The following is a 21,258-nucleotide window of genomic DNA, read 5'->3' as shown; positions in this document are numbered from 1 at the left end:
AGCGCTCCGGCTGTGTTCTCCCACTCCTCCGCCGTGGCTCGATGGGAGGAGGCAGGCCAGGAGATTTTTACAACCACACAGCGGCTGGAGGACTCGCACAGTCAAGCGGCCGCTGTTGCCACGCCGCGAGAGTACACACATGGGACGACCTCGGCCGCCTACGACCAAACGTTTACCCGCCCGTTTGGGGCTGCAGGCGGGGGGGGGGGGTTATTCTCCACCCTGGTGAACAGACGGACGGGGGGCGCCGTTTATGTCTACGGCAGTCAGGGTGAAGCTACAGTTGGTAACTTTCATAGAAAAGAACGTTTTTGTCATATTTGCCCAAACTGTCACTATATCCAGACAGTATTACATGAATGAATGTATATATATATATATATATATATATATATATATATATATATATATATATATATAATCATGTTTCTCTGCCTGCTCCTGGTCTCCTAATAGCGTATATTAAACATTCAGTGTCAATGACTGCTCAGAAACTGCTGTCAAACTGTCAAACTAGGCAGCGCTGATCAAACAGAAATCAAGATTCAGCACTGTGGAAGTTTCCAGTTATACTGCAGTCTGTGAGCAGTCATCGACACCGCGTTTAGAGACTCCTCAGATCTGATTGGTTGTTGATCTTAGGGCACGGTGGAAAACTTGCAAACGCCATCAGTGGCAGTAGGTGGAGTCAGAGGACCCGTGGATTTTTTTTCTTCCACAGATTATCTGTCTAATGTGCTACTGGCAGGATATAGCGACAGTTTCAGGAAATATGACACAAAAAAAAAAAGTTGCCCACTGAACCTTAAAGTCCAGTCGGTGCCGCTGCACGCCAGAGGATAGCGCCGCTGCTCCGAGGGTCAGCTGGTAAGGCTCGTCGGTGTTGAGGCGATAAAGCTCCAACGAGCTGTTGTAGTTGCAGCAGCACCAGGAGGGCAGGAGAACGACATTAGCTACCAGAAACTCACATTTAACGGCCAAAACGGTGACCTCAGAGCCAAACGGATAATCACGTTGTTGGTTTTTTTGACCCGAGTCTCGCAAAAACTCTCATTCCATTTGTGGACGATCTTAGAGGTGAAATTTACGGGGAACACCACTTACAAGAAGTTAACGACACGTAACTGAAACTGTAGCGCGGGCTCTGCTTTCGTTTCAGGCGCTTCTGGGGAGCCAGTTCCTGGAGCTACCCTTCTGCACCGTACTCCCGAGGGCAGAGAATGGGTTTGTAACGCGGCAAAAAAAAACAAAAAAAAACGCTACGAAATAAATACCGGGAGGACACGTTGTTTAGAGGGCGGTCCGGTTAAGGTCTTTTTTTTTTTTTTGCCGCCTCGTTATGGATTTTTTTTGCCCGAGCAAACCGATTGTTTGCGCGGCGCTGGAGAGTCCATTAGCACAGCTGGCGTCGGTACTTTCAAAAGGATGTCAACTTTCTAGCAGCGAGCTGTTTTTTTTCTTTTTAAAAACAGGAAATAACAAGCAATTTAATTGGAGGGGCAAAAAAAAAAAAAATAAGAAAAACAAATTAAAAAAAAAATAAGAAAAGCTTCGAAATGATTGTTGACTCGGATTCTTTTTTGACGGTTCGGAGCAGAGAGCGAGACCGGCAGCCTGGATGACGCGCCCGGCTTCTCTTCTCTTAACTGAAGGAAACGGACTTTTAACAGTCGCCAAATGTAAGTGCAAAAGAAAGCTCGCACGAGCGACACGTTTTCTGTCGTCTTTACCGCCACTGGCCAAACAATTACATAACGCTAAGTTTGTGCGGGTATTCAAAGTCGTGTCACCTTTTTAACAACGCGCACTCAGGTGCTAGTTCATCAGCTAGTTGTACCTTATGAACTGGCAGCTGAATGTATATCCAAAGGGTTGTAAAATATATATATATATATATATATATATATCTAACACTTCAGTCCGATTTTTCACTTGAATCCCGCCCGGCCGCTGGACCGCGGCTCCGGGCGTGTTGCGGCACTGACACGACACGGATTTAGCGCGTGCGCGGCTGAGGCGTCTACACCCGCTGCCTCGCCTAAGTCCGTTTCAGAGCCTGTACTGTGTGTGGTTAACCAATTCTCTTTGGTTCTTAAAAAGGGGGGCTGATATATGCTAAACATTTGTAAAGCCAACATAAGAAGATAACACAGAGGGGGAGCACACGATAGTCTAATTATTAAGGGATATATTTTTTTTTCTTTTTCTTTTTTTTGTCTTTCGGGCCAAAACAAACCAAAGCCGTGTTGTTTTTAAAGAGAGTTCCAGTTCAGGAAAAGATGGAAATAAAAAGACCTGATGGGTGGAGAAGGGAGGAGGAGGAGGAAGAAGGGATGACAGGGTGGGAGGAGTAATCACTGCCAGGGGGTTGAGGATGCTGAGGGCAGGGTTGGAGGCCTCGCCCCCACCACCCCCCCCCATCCCATCCTGAACATCCCCCACCCTCCCCCAACACTGAGGTCAATCAAAAGGAATGTCAGCAGGTGGAGCACCCTTCTTCTTCATTGCGTTTGTTCTTCATCCGTCTGTCCCTCTCTCACGTCCTCAGCTGTCTGTCCGTCTGTCTGTCTGTCTGTCTGTCTTCCTCTCTGCGGGTCACTGGAGGTCTCGGTCTTCTAGGTACCGGTACTCAAACGTGAAGCCTTCCTTCTTCCGCTGGCCCCATTTCTCATAGTCAAAGTAAATGTATGTTCCCTGAAGAAGGAGAACATGCAAAAAAAGGCATTATTTAAAAAGACAGAGAGGACGACCTGGCTGCCTTGACAACTGAACCTGCTCGAAAAATAAATAAATAAATAAATAAATAAATAAAGGTTTTAGGGTGTGTACAAATGCATCTTTTTCCGAGCCCCTCCCAGCATGCTTTGTGTAAAAAAGCAGGGAAACATGCATAACCCCCCCGGGAAAGCCACCAGGCGCAGATGTGCCGCGTTCCATCTGTTCTGTCGTCCGCCATGCGTCGTACAACGCGGGTGGGGAGCGTCTCAGAAGCAGAGCCCGAATCACAGATTTTGTTGCGTTGGTCCTTTTTTTCCTGGATAGTTGGGCTTCTACCATAAAAGTAAGAGGTCTGCAAATGGTTTCTCCCATTTAGTGGGGTTAGAAACGACATGGGATCAAAGATTAGAGGCTGTGTCGTACTTCGTACAGCACTTTGGTCAGCTTGAGCTGTGTTAAAGGGTGCTCTACAAATAAACTTCACTTACTTACTAGTGATGGGATATTCGACCAGGGAAGTTTCCACAGGGTGTTTTATTTTGAAAATTGTCTGGATGCTCCACTTCCTGCTCGGCCCGCTGAACGCCCCGCAGCGCCAGTCAAAAATAAACCTGCCGCGTATTTTTAGCGGAGAGCCACTTTAGGGTAGGGCTCGACCCATACTGGGTTTTCAAGGCAGATATCGATACCCGATTATTAGTAGTTAATAAAACCGATAACTGATTTTTGGAACCGATACGCAAACTGGCAAAAAAAAGAAAAAAGGACGGCCCCCATAATCAGCCAGGGCCGATAATCGGTCTATCCCTACTTCTGGGACTCGCTGCTTCTCGGCTGGTGGAATCACAAGCGTTACGTGTGAAGTGGCCGCAATTTTTGCCGGCGGCACGACCAGAACGCAGCGCAGACGCGCCTGGTGGAATTTAGGGGGTAAGACTGTTGGCTGGGCCACCAAAAAATAAGCATCGAAATGGTTAATGATTGGACTGTTCTAATGACTCGCAGGCAGCCACTGGTTCTCTTTCTTTTTTTGGCAATAATTGTACCTGCTAATCTGCAGTGATTCATTTATTATATTTGACAGTTTAGTCCCATCATTTTTTGCTCATCTTAAAAATGTATCAGGACCCCAAACTGTATATCAAATACGGACTGAGAAACAAGATCCCTGTTCCAAAACTTGCCAAGCAAAAAAAAAAAAATAAATACTTTTTGTTGTTGTCGTTTCTGGGTTAAAGCAGACACCATGACTACTGTACTGCAGATCAAAAATCGGTTGTTTTACCGGTTTAAGATGCTTCGATACAAATCACGCAGCTACGTTTCTGCTGATTATTTTCAACTTGATGCTGTGCCTTTTCAGGGTATAAAAATCAATCGGCAGACTCTCGAAACTTCCCCTGAGAGGTTGTTATTCATCACAGTGAATATCAAGTCTGCATGAATTGTTAATTCATTCATTCTTGATCTGCCGAGAACAGCAGGAAGACTTCATTCGGATCTCTAAATAACTGCAGTATGCTTTTTCAAAAAAGGGTTGGAGAAAGGCCAAAATATGCAGAACCACTGGTATGGGCCTTCAATCATCTTTCTCCTCTGAGATGTAGAGCTGGGCAATAGATCAATATTATAAATCGATATCGTGATATGAGACTAGATATCATCTAAGATTTTGGATATCGTAATATGGCATAAGTGGTGTCTTTTCCTGGTTTTAAAGGCTGCATTACAGTCAAGTTATATCATTTTCTGAACTTACCAGACTGTTGTAACTGTTCTATTATTTGCCTTTAGCCACTTAGTCATTATATCCACATCACTGATGATTATTTATCAAAAATCTCATTGTGTAAATATTTTGTGAAGGCACCAATAGTCAACACTACAATATCGTTGCGGTAGCGATATCGAGGTATTTGGTGGAAAATATCGTGATATTTGATTTTCTTTCCGTATCGCCCCAGCCCTACCAAGATGTTAAAAAAAAATAAGAGAAAAAAAGTGAAGCTGACCTGCTCAAACTCATCCGTGATGGTCTTGGGTTCTTCGTGCCTCTGAAACCACATCATGTACTTTGTGTGGAACCTCCAGGACTGCTTCTTCAGGGCTTTGGCTGCCAGATACTGGGCCTTTGTGCCCTGTAGAGGAGAAGGAGAAAAAGAAGAAGAAGAGATAAAAAGGAGGATTTCATTAGCAGGAACACGAGCAGAAAATACAGTTGGTGCAGAATTAAAAGAAATCCTCGACTTTGTGAAGTTCAATAATAAGTTCCATTGAGTTATTTGGAGATTGACCGTTGCATTGTACACCTTTGCTGTTTCTTTGATTGTGAATAGTTCTCTTTTTAAAGCAACACCAAAGATTATTTTGTACCTTAAAATAAGGTTTCCGAAATCGTTTCAGTGGTTCATCAACTCGTAACAGGGTGAACGCCACTAAAAACCGCACTACCCAAGTTAGCCAGATCGGGAAGCGGATCTGTAGTTTGAATAATTGATAATTCCCAACCTGCAGGGGGGACCGAAGCGGGAAAAGTGCTTTGGGTGTTGCTTTAAACTGGCAGAGAAGACGATCGACATGCATCTAGGGAACAAGAAAACTCGTGTTTCAGGCCCTGAATCACACAGCCTACCTCCAGGTAGTAAAAGATGAAGAAGAGGGTTTCGGTGGAAAGCCTCTGGTAAAACTCTACAGTGTCGGAGTGGGGCGGTGGCACCTGGTGGTGGAAAGGCAGGGTGGGGCACGGGTTCCTCATCAGGTACTGCCTGTAACATCCACACAGAGGGAGGATTAGTCAGACAAAACGGATGCAAAGAAGGAACTAGTGCTGAACCATTTGAGAGGGGAAAAAAATCTAAGTGGAATCGCAATTAAGATTTTTTTTCACCAAATCGTTAAGGTAACGGACATCGGACATTGACTACTAATTAATGAAATAAATGCTTAAAGCATTTAAACTAAGTTTTGTGTTGGCGTTTGTAACATTCCAATTTTGACTTAAAGATTTTCATTTTCACTGTAAATGCATATCGGTTCCAAATATCTGTTATCGGTTTAATTAACTACTAATTATCGGTATCGGTATTGAAAAAAACAGTATGGGTAGATCCCTACTGTTAACATTCTGCATTCGCTGAGTTCAAGAGACCTTGTTCCAATAACAATAAATATATAATAACTCTTGTAGGTTATTGAAAACATTTATAACTTTGGACACCATGATCATGGAGAGAGCTAAAAGGTGCGATTACAGGCTGACATTCAGAAATTGATCTTTCGGTTTTTCAATGTCATCACGGTTCGAAAATATAATTGAAAAGATTTAAGACTACCGGTATTTATCAACACACTGCCTCTAATCTGAAGTAAAACTAATTTAGTAATCAAAAGCCAAACGCTCATTAAATAATCAGTGATGTTTTCGGGACCCGACTAACCGATCCATCAGTCAGACAGATTCCCCTCTCTGATGGGAGGACAAGTAGGAACATTCCCTCAGTGGATCTCACTCTGTCCAGATGCACTTTTCCATCCAAACCGTGTATTTTTAGATCCCTGACAGACCCAGTTAGTCTCCATTAGGCTGTTAGCCGGGTCAGTGTGTACCAGAAGTAACGATCACGTCCCCGCTAACAAGCAGGAGGTTTGAGACTGGTAACTCAGGAGTTAACGTATCTGACTAACACACTACTTATATACTTATAGGATTACTTAAAGTGCTAATATTATGCTTTTGGGGTTTTTCCATTTCCTTTATTGTGTTATATATCTTTTTTGTGCATGTTATAGGTTTAAAAAAGTGAAAAAGCCCAAAGTCCCACCCAAAGGGACACCATCTCCAACAGAAAACACTGTTCACAAACTGCTCCAAACAGCTCTATTGTAGTCCAGCCTTTACTTCAGAGACAAACGTGGTCACTTTGTAACACACGTTATAATGCTCGCCTAGCTGCTAGCGCGCACTCATACTCTGCTTCTGACTGGCTAGTAGTCCTTACCTAGGTACTGTCAGGGCACCTCATACTCTGCTTCACTGGCTAGTAGTCCTTACCTAGCTACTGTCAGGGCGCACTCATACTCTGCTTCTGACTGGCTAGTAGTCCTTACCTAGATACTGTCAGGGCGCACGCATACTCTGCTTCTGACTGGCTAGTAGTCCTTACCTAGGTACTGTCAGGGCACGCCCCATACTCTGCTTCTGACTGGCTAGTAGTCCTTACCTAGGTACTGTCAGGCGCACTCATACTCTGCTTCTGACTGGCTAGTAGTCCTTACCTAGGTACTGTCAGGGCAGCCTCATACTCTGCTTCTGACTGGCTAGTAGTCCTTACCTAGGTACTGTCAGGGCACACCCTCATACTCTGCTTCTGACTGGCTAGTAGTCCTTACCTAGGTACTGTCAGGGCACGCCCTCATACTCTGCTTCTGACTGGCTAGTAGTCCTTACCTAGGTACTGTCAGGGCACACCCTCATACTCTGCTTCTGACTGGCTAGTAGTCCTTACCTAGCTACTGCGCATGTGCGACTCCCAACAAACATGGAACAGAAGTGAGATGTCTCACTCTGTAGCTAAAACAGAGAGCTCAACACACAGGGTGAAAAGAGGAGCTGCAGCAATGTGCATTAATAACGTAATGTGTGTGTGCTGGAAATGAACCGTAGTTTCTAAAACGTGCGGAACAAAAGACTTTCCTGTCGTGTTTATTTCACTTGACTGGCGATGTCACACTCTTGTTTTAAACATAATAAGAAGTATACACAGTATTTAAAATAGTGTGATCAGAGGCAGTGGTTTCCAGTCTATATGCTAAGCTAACCGTCCCCTAAGAAGTCACCTCACATTCTCACCCAGAGACTCCCACAAAGCTTTAAATGCATTCCTTCGTAGCTGACGTAACTGTTGCAGAAATAGCTTCACAACCACACTGAGAAGTGAATAGGTGAACCCACATTCTGGCCAGTGTGTGTGTGTGTGTGTGTGTGTGTGTGTGTGTGTGTGTGTGTGTCGTATTCCTCGGACTGTGAAACACAACAGGTACTGTGAGAGTTTGAGTGTTTGGATTTAAATGTCAATTGTCCCTGTGTGGGCTGACTGCACTGTGGATACAGAACCAGCATAATCTGTTCTCTAATTGTGTGTGTAGATATGCCACATTACTACATACTGGGGTATTTTTTAAAATACTAAATACATATCAAAAACAGCGGTGCGAGTTCCATTACGTCCACATTATTCCTCGTGAGCTGCGGCGTGATTAGTACAGCTGGTTGTTAGATAATAGAGAAAAGCTCTTCCAAATCTTTCTTGATAAGACTTTTTTTTTTATTTAACCATTAAATGCAAAAGTTTTTGCTCATATCACCGATTGAGGTCCTTTTGTGCTCTTTGATTTTATCTTATTTTCACAGATTTACAAGTAGAGGATAAATGTTTTGATGTATTATCTGCAACAAAATGGTATTGTACAAATAAAGCTCTCAGTAACAACAAAAATAAATAGGATAGATTGAGAAAACAATCCACTTTTAGACTAGAGACAGTGTTTAGACTACTAGTTGTGTTTTTAGAACCTGCTTTTCATCTGTATTTTGGAATTATTTATATATTTTTTTATCAAAGTCTCACACTTTTGTCTTAATTAAAAATAAAAACTTAAATTAATCCCGTGATTAAAAAAAAACTAATATAATGAGCCTTATTCAGATTGTTCAGTACTGTACTTACAGTAAGCACCGTTTTGAGGTATTTGTACTTGAGCTTTTCCATTATATGTCAATTTATACTACTGAAAACAAAGTGTAGCGGATTGAAAAGCACAATATTGTTCTCTACAATGTAGTAGAGGAGACTTCAGTGTTTCCTCTGTTGATCAGACAACATTTCTGCCCCCCACGGTATCAGAAATAGGGCTGCATTGTTAGAGCGCATGTCGGAGAATAGCGTGGACACGCGGCAGAAAAAGGGAGAAAGGAAAAACGCGTGTTGTCGTCAAAAGTTGTTTTAGTCGCGCGAGAGAAAACTCAGATTGGACAGATAGTCTAGCTAGCTGTCTGGATTTCCCCTGCAGAGATCTGAGGAGCAGTTAACCATAGTCCTCAGAAATCCTCCGGAGGTTAAGACGCCAACACAGAGGAAGAGGAAGGTGACGGACGCAATTTCCAGGCGGCACTGGAGCAATCCTGGAAGTGGATACGGACTAATGCGTCAACAACATTCATCCAATAATAATATTTTTGGCCTGCATTGATGGACAGAAGTACTCCGATTCTTTACTTAAGTTAAAGTATTGATGCCGTGATGCATTCAAAAATTAAGTAAAAGTACAGAAGTTAAAGTAAAACAACTAATATGTCTGATGACCAGTGTGTATTATATTTATTTATTTTTATATATAACATTTTTATTATTATTATTATTATTATTATTATTATTTATAATAATAAATATATTACACACTGGTCATCAGACTTGTTTTACTTTAACTTCTGTACTTTTACTTAATTTTTGAATGCATCACGGCATCAATACTTTAATACTTCAGTGTCCACCACTGCTGGCCAAAAAAGTACTAAAGGAAGTACGACGACGGATTCCTTCAACTATGCTGACTGGAGTGCGGGTGAAGGTTGATTATCTATTGTATTATTGTCACTTCATTTTATCATCTGTGTGGTGGATAGGGTTGGGCATCGAGAACCGATTCCTACATCTGAATGGTTTCTTTATTGGAATCGTTTGGAGGATTTGGTTTCAAATCTGATCATGGGTTTCAAATTTAACATGCGCAAGTTTTGGTTTCCGTAGCGGCCAGGCGCTTGTTGTTTGGCAGCCATGGAGCACAGTAAGCGGCGCTCTAGTGTGGCTTTATTTTCCGTTGAAAAAGCCCTGTTAAACTGCAACCCATCTTTGAATCAAAATAGAACTTTACTCTTATTTGTGAAATAAGCATGTGACCCGTTTCAACTCCACCCCTCAAAGAATCGAATGAATCGATAAGAACCGGAATCCAAATGAAGAATCGGAATCGGAATCAGAATCAGAATGTTAAAATCCAAACGATGCCCAACCCTCGTGGTGGAATAATGTGAAATGGTTCACTGCACCTGATCCTCTCGGAGTCGGACGGGTGGGGCATGTGCGTCCACGCCGCCTCTTCCATGGCCTGTTGGTAGAGCTGGTCTTTGGACAGGGGAACCGGCCCCAGCGGGCAGACGCCCAGTGACGGGGGGATGCTGACCTCCGACAGCGAGAGCTGAGGTGCCGACGGCGGGCCCGAGGGGGCCGTAGTGCTGCTGGGGAAGATGTCTGGAGGGAGACAGGAGACGGAGACTTGAAGTCGGATGGATAAAGAAGCAACAGAGAGAGAGATGAAAGGGGCGATGGTGAAGGAAAATTGAAGGATGTAGGGGAGTGAGTGAGCATGTGCGGGAGGAAGGGTGGGGGTGGAATTCAAAGTCAGAGAGACAAAGAGAGAGAAGTTGAGTCAGGCCTGATAATATCATCAGCAGTTTTTTTGTTCAGGGGAGGCTGAGAGTGGGAGGCGAGATGACATTTTGTTCTGTTAAACTACAGCTGTTCTATTTCTGCGCTGTGGCAACCCTCTATCTCCTTTTATTAAGGTAGTGTGTGTTAGTGTGTGTGTGTGTGTGTGTTACCTGGGGTGAGGTGCAGGGAGGACACGTCACCCTCCATCCCTGAGCTGAGTGCAGCTCGCTCGGCCATGGACTTCAGGCTGCTCAGAGGCTCCTGGGGCTGATGGGGACAGACAAGGAGACTCATGGGAAAACTTTAAATCGCACCTGGCCCTACGGAGGAGCTCGCACCAGTGATAATGCTGTCATGGAAATCACTTGGGCTTGGCTTTTTGTTGTTGCCGTTTGTGTACTCTGTCCCTTCTCCTCAAAAGATGCTTTTTTAAAAGATTATTTCGGGGCATTTTAGGCCTTTCTTTGATAGGACAGCTGAAGATATTAAAGGGGGGAGAGCCGTTTGCTGCATGTCATTCCCCTTCTCTCTCCCCTTTCATGTCTAGGCTGTCCTGTCAAAAATAAAGGCCTAAAATGCCAAAAAAAATTAAATAAAGATGCTTTTAACGTCCTAACAGCACTGCGGAGGAGCAAATTTCAGACCCGAATGACAAGGGGATCAAAACAACTACACTGGTATGTCCAAAAGCCAACAGCAAACAATGATATTTTGGACAATATTGGGCTTTCCAACTTTGTGTCAAAGTGTTTGGGAAGGGTCCTTTCCTGTTTTAACATCACAATCCCTAGTGTGGTGTGGGCTGCACAGAGCCCTGACCATGAGTCAGACCGTATCACCCAACATCAGCGTTGGACCTGACTAAAGCTCCTGTGGCTGAATGGGAACAAATCCCCACAGCCAGGTTCCAACATCTTAAAAAAAAGAAGAGTGGAGGCCGTTAGAGCAGCAGAATCATCCTTGTGGTTTTATAGTGAGGGGGAAGGAGAGTAATGTTCAGGTGTCCACATACTTTCTGTTCACGTGCTGTACCTGAATGTTAAACGTGCCAAATGCACAATTAACTCAACGCCTATGTCTAAAATGTTTGGAAATAGAGTTAAGCTGTTAGAGCTGCAAGAAACAATGTTAGTAGAAGAAAAAAAGTATGTAAGTATTGAGCTGCAGAAATGCACAGATAAGGCTCTCTATTCCAAAAATGTAATTTGTTCTTTCGACCCCGTGATCAAGTCAATAGAAACTCTGACATGTTGGTCGGATAAAGTGGCTGCAGACTCTTTCAATTTAGCGTGTTGACGATGTAATTTTGAAGTTGATTACATTTTCTGTTTTGGGCAATTCATTCTTTACAGAAAAAAAAAAACACTTTTAGATTTTTGAAAACTGAAATCTTTCATTAGATTTATATTACATAAGTACTCAGACTCGTTGCTATGGTACTCCAAACTGTGCGTCCTGTTGTTTTTGATTATCCTCGGAGATATCTCCAGATTATAGTTGGCACCTGTGGCAAATTCAATTGATTAAACCGGATTTAGAAAAGGAACATACCTCTGTATATGTCATGGGTTATTGTGTGCAGAACGATTTGCCTAAAAAGAAATGTAATCGATTTGAAATTAATTCTATAACACAATAAAGTGAGGGGGTCTGAAAACGTTCCAGACAGCAACGTATTACAAAATAATTCAGCAGAAGATGTTGACTGATCAAACAACTTTCTTAGAGCCCAACGGTGTGACTGCGCTACAGATTAGAGTGCACTTTAACGGCGAACGGTGTAATGGTGAATTATACGCGGGATCCGAGATCTGAGAGAGGGTTAACTCGAGGCGACTGAAGCTGCACAACAAACACATGATGTTCTGTCTGCTGAGTTTCATCACTTCAATGTTGTTGCTTTTTCATTATTCTCCTCAGTTTTGTCAGAATCTGTTGTTAGTCAGAATGAGACCATAACAATAACAACAACAACAATCCCCACTTGGATTTCACCGTTGGCAGAATTAATTAAATCATAGTGGAAGCCGTTTTGAGCGTGTTTGCATGCAAATGAATGGTCTGTGGAGATTTAGGATATTACATCTTTGTGAAGAGAACGTGCAAACACAACGTTGTGTCTACACAAAACTCAAAATCACATAGACAACGATTACTTTCATTGTCAATTAATCTGCAGATTATTTTCTCAATTTAACGGTGTAACGGTTTAGTTGATTGGTCTATAAAATGTGCAAATCAGTGTTTACTAAAAGCCCAAGGCGACGTACTGATCCTCAAATGTCTCCTTCTGTCCACAACTCAAAGATATTCAGTCTACTGTCACAGAGGAGGGTAGAAACTAGAAAAATATTCACATTTAGGAAGCTGGAATCTGAGAATTTTTCATTAAAAAAAATGACTCAAGCTGATCAATCGATTACCGAAATAGTTAATTTAATAGTTGACAACTAATCGACTCATCGTTGCAGCTCTAAGAGTGTGTGTGCGTGTGTTACCCAATTTACACCTGCTGTTAAAATGCAATCTGTATGTGAAATATTCAAATATAGAAACATTTAAAAAGGTGCAGTAGGTAACACTTACAAAACTAACTTTCCGTCATATTTGCTGAAACTGACCCTATGTTAAGCGACTTTGAGTCCATGAAAAGCGCTATATAAATTCAATTTATTATTATTATTATTATTATTATTATTATTATGTTCCAGTAGAACTACATGAAGCAGGTAATTAAATAAAAAAATCCTCTGGCACCACCTACAGCCTGTAGTGCGATTTGCAAAAATCCACCACTCCCTGTTCAGATGCACCAATCAGGACCAGGGGGGTGGTGTCTAACTGCATGTCAATCACTGCTCATGCACACGCAATCATCGCAATCAACCCTCCCTTGTGGGGGGAGGGGCTTAGGAGACCGTTTTGGGCTTTAGCAGAAAGGGGGGGGAGGGACTGAGAAGTTGTCGATCAAATTTTCCCAATCCTGCCTACGGCACCTTTAAATAGAGCCTCTGTGTCTGTGTCGCCATATTCTCACCTTCAGGCTGTCCGAGGACTGCGAGTAGGACAGCGGCCCATTCAGCAGGCTGCCGCCGCTCACCGCTTTAGCCTCGCTGTAGAAGGCCGGTGACGGGGAGCTGGACGACAGACAAATAGAGCCCAGTAAACTGGAACCAGTGTCCTTACTGGGGAGAGAGGAAGAGAACGAGAGAACACATTAAAAACATAAGACACACAACATTAAGGCGCCCAAATAAAACCCAAGAAGGGGGGAGAAGGGAAACTCGATAAGGAACGGTTTGTGTTTATTAGGGCTGCTCGATTATGAAAAAAAAAAAAAAAAAAGAAATCATAATCGCGATTATTTTGGTCAACATTGAAATCCTGATTATTTAACACGATTACTCATTGACTTTTGGAAAGATGTTGCAATTATTGAACTTAAAAAACAGTGAAAGAGTTAAACAAATCAACAGTGAAAACTAGAGATGCACCGATAGACCGGCCGGTGACCGGAATTGGCCGGTTTTCACTGACATATGCCGATGTCATGCCGGTCAACGCTACAATTAACTGACAACATAAGTTATACGAGTTTCAGTTCTCAAGGGCGCACGCACACATGGACGCGACAGTCTTTTTCCTTTCTCTCAACTTTTCTGCCGTGTGTCGCGCTCGCGGTGTGAAGCGCGTGTCGGCGCTATTCTCGCACATGTTGGGAACCTCGTGAATTAACCTGCAACATGTCAGAGGTTTGGAAATTCTTCGGCGTGTGTGCAGAAGATAACAAGTTTGCAATATGCAACACCTGCAAGGACAAAGTAGGGCGTGGAGGGACGACACCAAAAACCACACACATTATTTTTTGGGGATATTGGATGTGAAAAGAAGGAAATGGTTCTTCCATAACATTGCACTTTAGATGTGTGTGAATTTCCCACAACAGGAGTAATTTATATAGTTCCATTTCATAGTGACCCATTATCTGTTCAAAAATGTTCTATGCAAAATGTTCTATTAAAGAAAAGATAGAAAATAAATATTTGTGTGTGCTGTAAAGTGGTTAGAAAAAATGAAATCGGAATCGGCTAAAATCGGTATCGGCTGGCCTAACTCAAAGAAAATCGGAATCGGCCTAGAAAGTTGTAATCTGTGCATCTCTGGGAAATTTCCCTCAATACTGTACATACTCTCCACCACTGAAAGTCCCCCAGACAAAATAAGAGTTTACTTGCAAAACGTAAATGTGCAAATTAATGTTTATTCTTCTTATTCTGTTTTTGTGATCATTAGGAGCCAAAATCGTAATCGTGATCAAAATTCCAATCATTTGCACAGCCCAAGTGTTTCATTGTTGATGCTCTAGGGATTTGGGCTGTTCGCTAGATTTATTTCAGCATGAGATTTTAATCCATGTTCCTGCTCCACCATACTCACGGCTGATTGGCTGCGGAGGTCAAAGACGAGGGTTGGCTGCTTTGTGATTGGCTGGCACTGGTGAGGGCGGAGTCTGTTGTGCTGTCTGCTACCACAGCGCTGTAACCTGTCGGGTTAAAAAAAAACAAAAAAAATTGTAAATAAATAATGTCAAAAGGCAAATGGAGAAAGAGCAATGATCCCTGGCTGTTGCCACTCCGATTACTCACTGGTGCTACCGTTCTGCTTCTGTTGGCTCGGCGGCCTGACGGAGAGCGACAAGTTCCCTCCCACCACTCCGCTCCCCGCTGACCCAGAGCTGCCTCCGTTGCTCCCGATGACGCCCACTCCGCTACCCGGCGCTAAGCCTCCGACTGGGCTCAGAGACACCAGGGAAGACCCCTGCAACCCCGACTGACCGGAACCCAACCCCAGCATGCCGGAGCCGACGTTGGTCAACCCCGGCGCCGGGCCCAGCAGGCCTCCCGTCGAGGACGTCGGCCCGCCGACCGTGATGCTCCCGCTGCCGATGGAGCCCGCCGCGCTGTGGGTCGTCGTGGGGCTGATGCCGATGCCGCCCAGGGAGCCTGGGAGGCCCGAGCCGATCGCTCCCGACGCGGCCGCCTGGGCGTAGGGCGCCGGGGTGGAGCCCGACAGGAGGCTCGCCATGCTGCTCAGGGACGCCGGCATCCCTGACAGGCCGAGGCTCCCGGACATGGGGCTGGTGGTGATGCAGCCGGACATGCCGCCCTTCCCCAGCGAGAGGCCGAGGCTCAGGCCGAGGCTGTTGGAGGTCTGCGCGGGCCCCGACAGGGCCTGCGCCTGGGAGCTGGAAGTGAAGAGCCCCTGCGTGATGGCGTTGGGGGGGGAAGGGGCGGAGGACACCAGGTGGCTGTTGGCGGAGGAGTTGGGGATGGAGATAGGAGCCGAGGAGGCGGGGCCAGATAAGTGTTTGGCCTGCTGCTGCTGCTGCGCCGACGGGTGCGGCTGCTGCTGGGTGGCGCTGCTGTAGCTGCCGGCCGAAGTGTTGGAGAGGAGACCGCCCAAGCTGCCGTGAAGACTGTTGTTGCCCCCGGAGCCGCCGAGTCCTCCCCCCGCGATGGTCGCCATGGAGACGAGGGAGGCCGAGGTCAGGCCCGGGATGGAGGAAGAGGAAGAGCAGGAGGAGGATGAGGAGGAGGAAGACGAGGAAGAGGAGGAGGAGGATAACGAGGACGAGGGGTTTCCGTTCTTCACAGGTGACTGGAAAAGAAGGGAAGAGGACGTCGACATGTTTGTCTTGTTGGAAGCAAGCGCTGCTCGTGTTGTTACGTAATAATACGTTGTTCTTTGAGAGGAAACACGAGTTAAATATACAGTGTGTTCAGCTCAGACTGCAAGTTTTACTAGGTTATGGCTTTTTACATTGGCGGCTTGTTACAAAAGAGAAGAAAATTGAAAAAAAATAAAAACATGTCAACATGTGACCTGGACATAAAATGTAATGGAATAAAATATATACATATATATACATACTAAAGAAACAAAGTGTAAAAAAATAAATAAATAAAAGCATGTAGGGGTAAAAACCATCATAACTAATAACTAGCCTATAAGAAGAATTCCAGTATATTATAGAATATTAGGGCTACTATATTAGGACAAGGATAGGATCCTAAGGATAGGATATTAAGATATTAGGACAATTAAATTTTGCTTAAAGACCCAGTGAAATAAAAAAAATAAAAAAATCATTTTCCCAGTTTTTAATCCTGTGTCCTCTAAGCCCGAAATAGATCTTCGCACCAAGTAGCTCCCGTTGTAATCTTAACACGCTAGTATGAGGAAGAGCCTGGTGCTGGAAACACTAATCAGCATTACAATCCTAAAGCGGGAGCTACTTGGTGTTAGGGCTGGGCAATATATCGATATTATATCGATATATCGTGATATGACACTAGATATCGTCTTAGATTTTGGATATTGTAAAATCGTAATATATTAAGTGTGGTCTTTTCCTGGTTTTGAAGGCTGCGTTAGAGTAAAGTGATGTCATTTTCTGAACTCCGACTGTTACAGCTGTTCCATTAGTTGCCTTTACACACTTTCTTATTAAATCTACATTTCTGATGATTATTTATCAAAAATCTCATTGTGTAAGTAATTTGTTAAAAGCACCAATTGTCAATCCTATAATATCGTCGCAATATCGACATCAAGGTATTTGGCCAATAATATCGTGATATTGGATTTTCTCCGTATCGCCCAGCCCTACTTGGTGTGCGGATCTATTTGTTTCAATGTTTTTCATAACTGACCTAATAAAAACGATTACCACTAACTAACTAACTTGCAGTTGTCTTCTTTAGACTCACCTGACCGACTTCACTGTCTGTTGAACGTCCCCTCTTCTTGTCATCTTCTGAGTTCTCCTGAAAAAAATTAAAAACACAAATGAAGAACATTAGGCCACAGGGGAAAAAAAAAAGGAAAAAAAAAGTGAATGGCCAGTGGGTGTGAAAAAAAAAAAAGGAAATAAAAGAAGACGAATTCACGCCGATTTACAATTTTTCCAGAAGACTTCGTGTGACCAGAAGGCTGCTGGTCCAAATCGTTTGGAATCAAAAGTGAAAACAACCATTTCCAGAAACTTTCCTCGAATAATTAAAAAGTAAAAACAATACCGACTGGAGTTCATATTTCCCAGGATTCACTGCGGCTTACATCCCCATCCCTTTACATTCCCTTTCATGCCAACTTCATGTCAGCAGCATTTAATAATACCACGCCTTCTGTTCACACACATCAGCCCTATAATAACTGCTCTCGCTGCACGCTGAATGTGGGCGGAGAGCAAGAACAGATGATATAATGACAGCAGGGCAGAACAATAAGAGCAGATGGCAGGGATAGCACATACAAAAAGGCAATTATCTTACATTTATATTTTAGTTATTAACCTGACGTGACTCAACGTGAATGCAACAACCGCTTACATTTTCAGATATTACCGATATGACATCATTCAGAGCGCAGCAGCTCGACTTGTCTTCAACCTCCCCAAGTTCTCTCACACTACACCGCTCCTCCGCTCCCTTCGCTGGTTACCAGCTACGGCCCGCATCAAGACACTAGTACTTACATACAGGGCCACGAACGGATCAGCCCCAGCATACATCCAGGACATAGTCAAACCCTATACCCCAACACGCCCACTCCGCTCTGCATCAGCCAACCTGCTTGTTGCCCCCTCACAGCGAGGAACAACCAATCACTCAACCAAATCCCGACTGTTCTCTGTCCTGGCTCCTAAATGGTGGAATGAGCTCCCTATTGACATCAGGATGGCCGAAAGCCTACGCATCTTCCGCCAAAGGATAAAAACACATCTCTTCCGACTACACCTCGGATAAACATAAAAAAAAAAAAAAAAGTATATATATTTCTTGAAACTGCACTTTCATATGGCTCTGTGTAGTTTTGCTTATTTAAGGCTAATGTACTTGCACTTACTACTTGTTATCTGGAGTTTGCACCTTCAGGGTTGAAAGCACTTAATTGGAAGACGCTTTGGATAAAAGCGTCAGCTGAATGACATGTAACGTAATGCAACATCGTTACCACTGTAAGTGACAAATTCAAAAAGGCCAACGATGAGATAAATAAGTTTGTTTTCAAAGCAGTGGGTCAAGGGTAGAGGTGTTGAAATGAATCAAATAATCGATGCATCGAATCGTGGACATGGACGACGCTGCATCGATAATCGGCCAGGCTCATAATCGATTATTTCTGTTTACAATTTAATATAGGCCTAACAACTTTCTGTTTACATATTCCGTTATGTTTTGCACATTCAGGAAGTGCCATGTGCTCAGTGCTGTAGTTTTATGTATCCAATTTATTTAGTATTAGAACACTGCAGAAGGTTTTAAAAATTAAATATTCTACATGGCTTTAATAGAAAAATGTATTTGACGCATCGTGATGCATCGAGATATCGAATCGAAGACGAGATAATCGTAATCGAATCGGGAGATCGGTGAAGATTCAAACCTCTAGTCAAGGGGTTGGTTCTTTATTGATTTCTAGTATTTTAAAGGATTTCTATTTTTCAGTTAGGAGCGAAAAGAGACGATGGGCAATATGTGGAAAAGCACGGATGACAAAGTCAAACCTTAGTCTGTTGAGCAACCGCTCTTTAAATGTGTTTTTGCATGAAAAATCGTGTGACCCCCAAATTGAAATTTCTTTACACCTACAAAATACACACAAACACTTTCTGAATGTAAGAAGTGTAAGAAAGCAAATTGACATGCTGATAGCAAGTGGAAAGTAGTTGTGTAGTGTGTAGTGTGTGTGTGTGTGTGTGTTCTTTTTACCGTAGTGCAAGTGGCAGGTGAAGGGGGGATGGGTGAAGATGAGGTGGTGGAGGTGGGTGTGCTGCTGGAGTTCTGGAAGATCTCGTCCTCCAAGTTGGAGTTTCCCGGCGGGGAGGTGGCGATGAGCGCCTGAGCTGGAGGTGAGCAGAGACACACGGAGGGACGAGTTTAGGGTTATTATATTAAACCTAGTCTACATCCACGATGTTCCACTTCTGGGAGCGCTCCGTTGCCACCGGATCACACTCTTATCCGCCGCATATCAGTCACCTCCCGCTTCCTTTTGTGTTGGCGTTCTAAACCCCCGGTGGATTTCTGAGGACTATGGTTAACAGCTACTCCGGTCTCTGCAGGGGAAATCCAGACAGCTAGCTCGACTATCTGTCCAATCGGAGTTTTCTGTTGCACGACTAAAACATATTCTAAAAACGTACAACAAGTTCCTCCCCGAGGCTGTTTTGGAGCGGCCCAAGACGATTGCGATTGGTTTAAAGAAATACCAGTAAACCAGAGCACGTTTTTTCTCCCATCTCGGAATGCTGTGGGGACTAGCCAGACCCTCCTCCGCAGCGCTGTGGAGGACGCAAAAATGGGGCCTCTGCAAAATAGCCTCGGGAAGGAACTTGTTTTGGCGGAACGTGTGTACGTTCAAAAGTTGTTTTAGTCGTGCGACAGAAACCTCCGATTGGACAGATAGTCTAGCTAGCTGTCTGGATCTCCCCTGCAGAGATCTGAGGAGCAGTTAACCATAGTCCTCAGAAATCAGCCGCAGGTTAGAACGCCGACACAAAGGAAGCGGAAGGAAACGGACATCCGGGGAATCTTCCGGTGGCACCGGAGCACTCCCCTAAATTAATCGTTGTCAATATAGGCTACTTTGCTCTGAATTTATACAACTTGTATTTTTATTGTGTATTGTGCTAACAAATTGAAAGAATATAAAAAGAAGCTATTTCTCTACTTACGGATTTCTTCCAGGTCCAGGTCGTCGTACAGAAACTCATTCTCCTCAAAGTCTGGATCCTGCGACGAGTCCAGATAATACTCCACATCATCCTTTATAAAGACCGAACAAATGAAAGAGGGAGATAATGAATCTGCAAAACACTGTTTGATATCCACAGATAAAAGAATTCTTGCAATGTGACAGTGCAGTTATCTTACTATAAAAAAAACTAACATTAAAAGTGTGCGCTTGCAACAAGAAAAAAAGAAGGCAAAACGTGAGCTGAGTTTAAGGAGCTTTATGTACGAGTTCAGCAACGCCAAAGGCTTGGCGTTCTCCTTTAACGTTGCTTCATAAAGACGTAAGCGAACCTTGATCTTCCTGATGGCGTCCACCTGTATGGAGTCGTTGTCCAGCATCCTCAGGATGGTCTCCAGCATCCGGATGTGGTGCCGATGCTTTTCGATGAATGTCTTCAGCTCCTCAATCCGGTCCTGCTTCTTCACAACAAGAGCGGGCAAGGTTTGGGAAAACCAGGGGGAGAAGGGGGGAGAACACAATTCTGGTGTTAGTTAACATTTCCGGTCATACAAAGTCTACAATAGAGCTGCACAGTACATCGTTTTTTTTTTTGTATTTTATTGTTATAGCGATATCAACTTGGGCGCCTCCCTAAAGAAACTACGCAGTATAATGGATCAAATAATTTCTGTTTATTTATCGCAAGTGTGTTGTTGTTGAATATATATATATATATATATATATATATATATATAATATAAAATATATATTGAGATATATATATATATATATATATATATATATATATCGATATTCAACAATTTTATAGCATATATTTCTCATATTGTGCAACCCTAGTCTACAACCGCTTGGTTCAGACGTTACAGGCAACAATATACACTGGTAAGAATTGCTTTCCATTGTTAATATGTACTTAAAAACAGTTCCTAAAATGCAACATAATAGAATTTTAGTCATGTGATAAAACATGCGATTAATCGCGATTAACTATAGATATTCAGCAATTTATCGCGAGTAAAACAAATTAATCGGTTGACAGCCCTAATTAAAATCAATCATTCATTGAAATAGCGAGGAGAAACATTTTTAAAAAGGAGAACGTTAAAACGTACAGAAGTGAGGAAACACATGAAAGGTACAGCAGCTGCATATGTGCACTGTTATGGCGTTATGCATCATAAAACACAGGCACAGCACCACTCCTGATTTCAATATTTAATTTTCTTTAATATTCTTCTCCTCCACAGTTAATTGATTCATGTTCCAAAGCACTTTAAAACTTCAAATGTTC

The 21,258-nt window shown here is 43.3% G+C and overlaps 1 protein-coding gene across 4 annotated transcripts in view; it reads right to left on the bottom strand.

The window, feature by feature from the left end:
* Positions 1-2,419: 2,419 nt before the first annotated feature.
* The window catches only part of LOC120571364 (CCR4-NOT transcription complex subunit 3-like), a 41,127-nt gene continuing 22,288 nt past the window's right edge, over positions 2,420-21,258 (bottom strand). For 2 of the 4 annotated variants that reach the window (XM_039820268.1, XM_039820266.1), the window contains exons 9-20: positions 20,297-20,419; positions 19,945-20,035; positions 18,980-19,113; positions 16,976-17,032; positions 14,852-15,863; positions 14,643-14,748; positions 13,243-13,390; positions 10,376-10,472; positions 9,824-10,049; positions 5,351-5,483; positions 4,731-4,856; positions 2,420-2,694 (exon numbers count right to left, since the gene is read on the bottom strand). In XM_039820268.1, the coding sequence (XP_039676202.1) occupies positions 2,596-2,694; positions 4,731-4,856; positions 5,351-5,483; positions 9,824-10,049; positions 10,376-10,472; positions 13,243-13,390; positions 14,643-14,748; positions 14,852-15,863; positions 16,976-17,032; positions 18,980-19,113; positions 19,945-20,035; positions 20,297-20,419 (2,352 nt within the window). In that variant the 3' untranslated portion in view covers positions 2,420-2,595. The remainder of the gene's footprint in view (positions 2,695-4,730; positions 4,857-5,350; positions 5,484-9,823; positions 10,050-10,375; positions 10,473-13,242; positions 13,391-14,642; positions 14,749-14,851; positions 15,864-16,975; positions 17,033-18,979; positions 19,114-19,944; positions 20,036-20,296; positions 20,420-21,258) is intronic. The other 2 variants (XM_039820269.1, XR_005641221.1) reach the window with 2 other exon arrangements.

The sequence above is a fragment of the Perca fluviatilis genome, chromosome 13 (genome assembly GCF_010015445.1).
Source record: "Perca fluviatilis chromosome 13, GENO_Pfluv_1.0, whole genome shotgun sequence".
Lineage (NCBI taxonomy): Eukaryota > Metazoa > Chordata > Actinopteri > Perciformes > Percidae > Perca > Perca fluviatilis.
The sequence above is the reverse complement of the archived record's forward strand: the minus strand, read 5'-3'. Positions and strand labels throughout refer to the sequence as shown.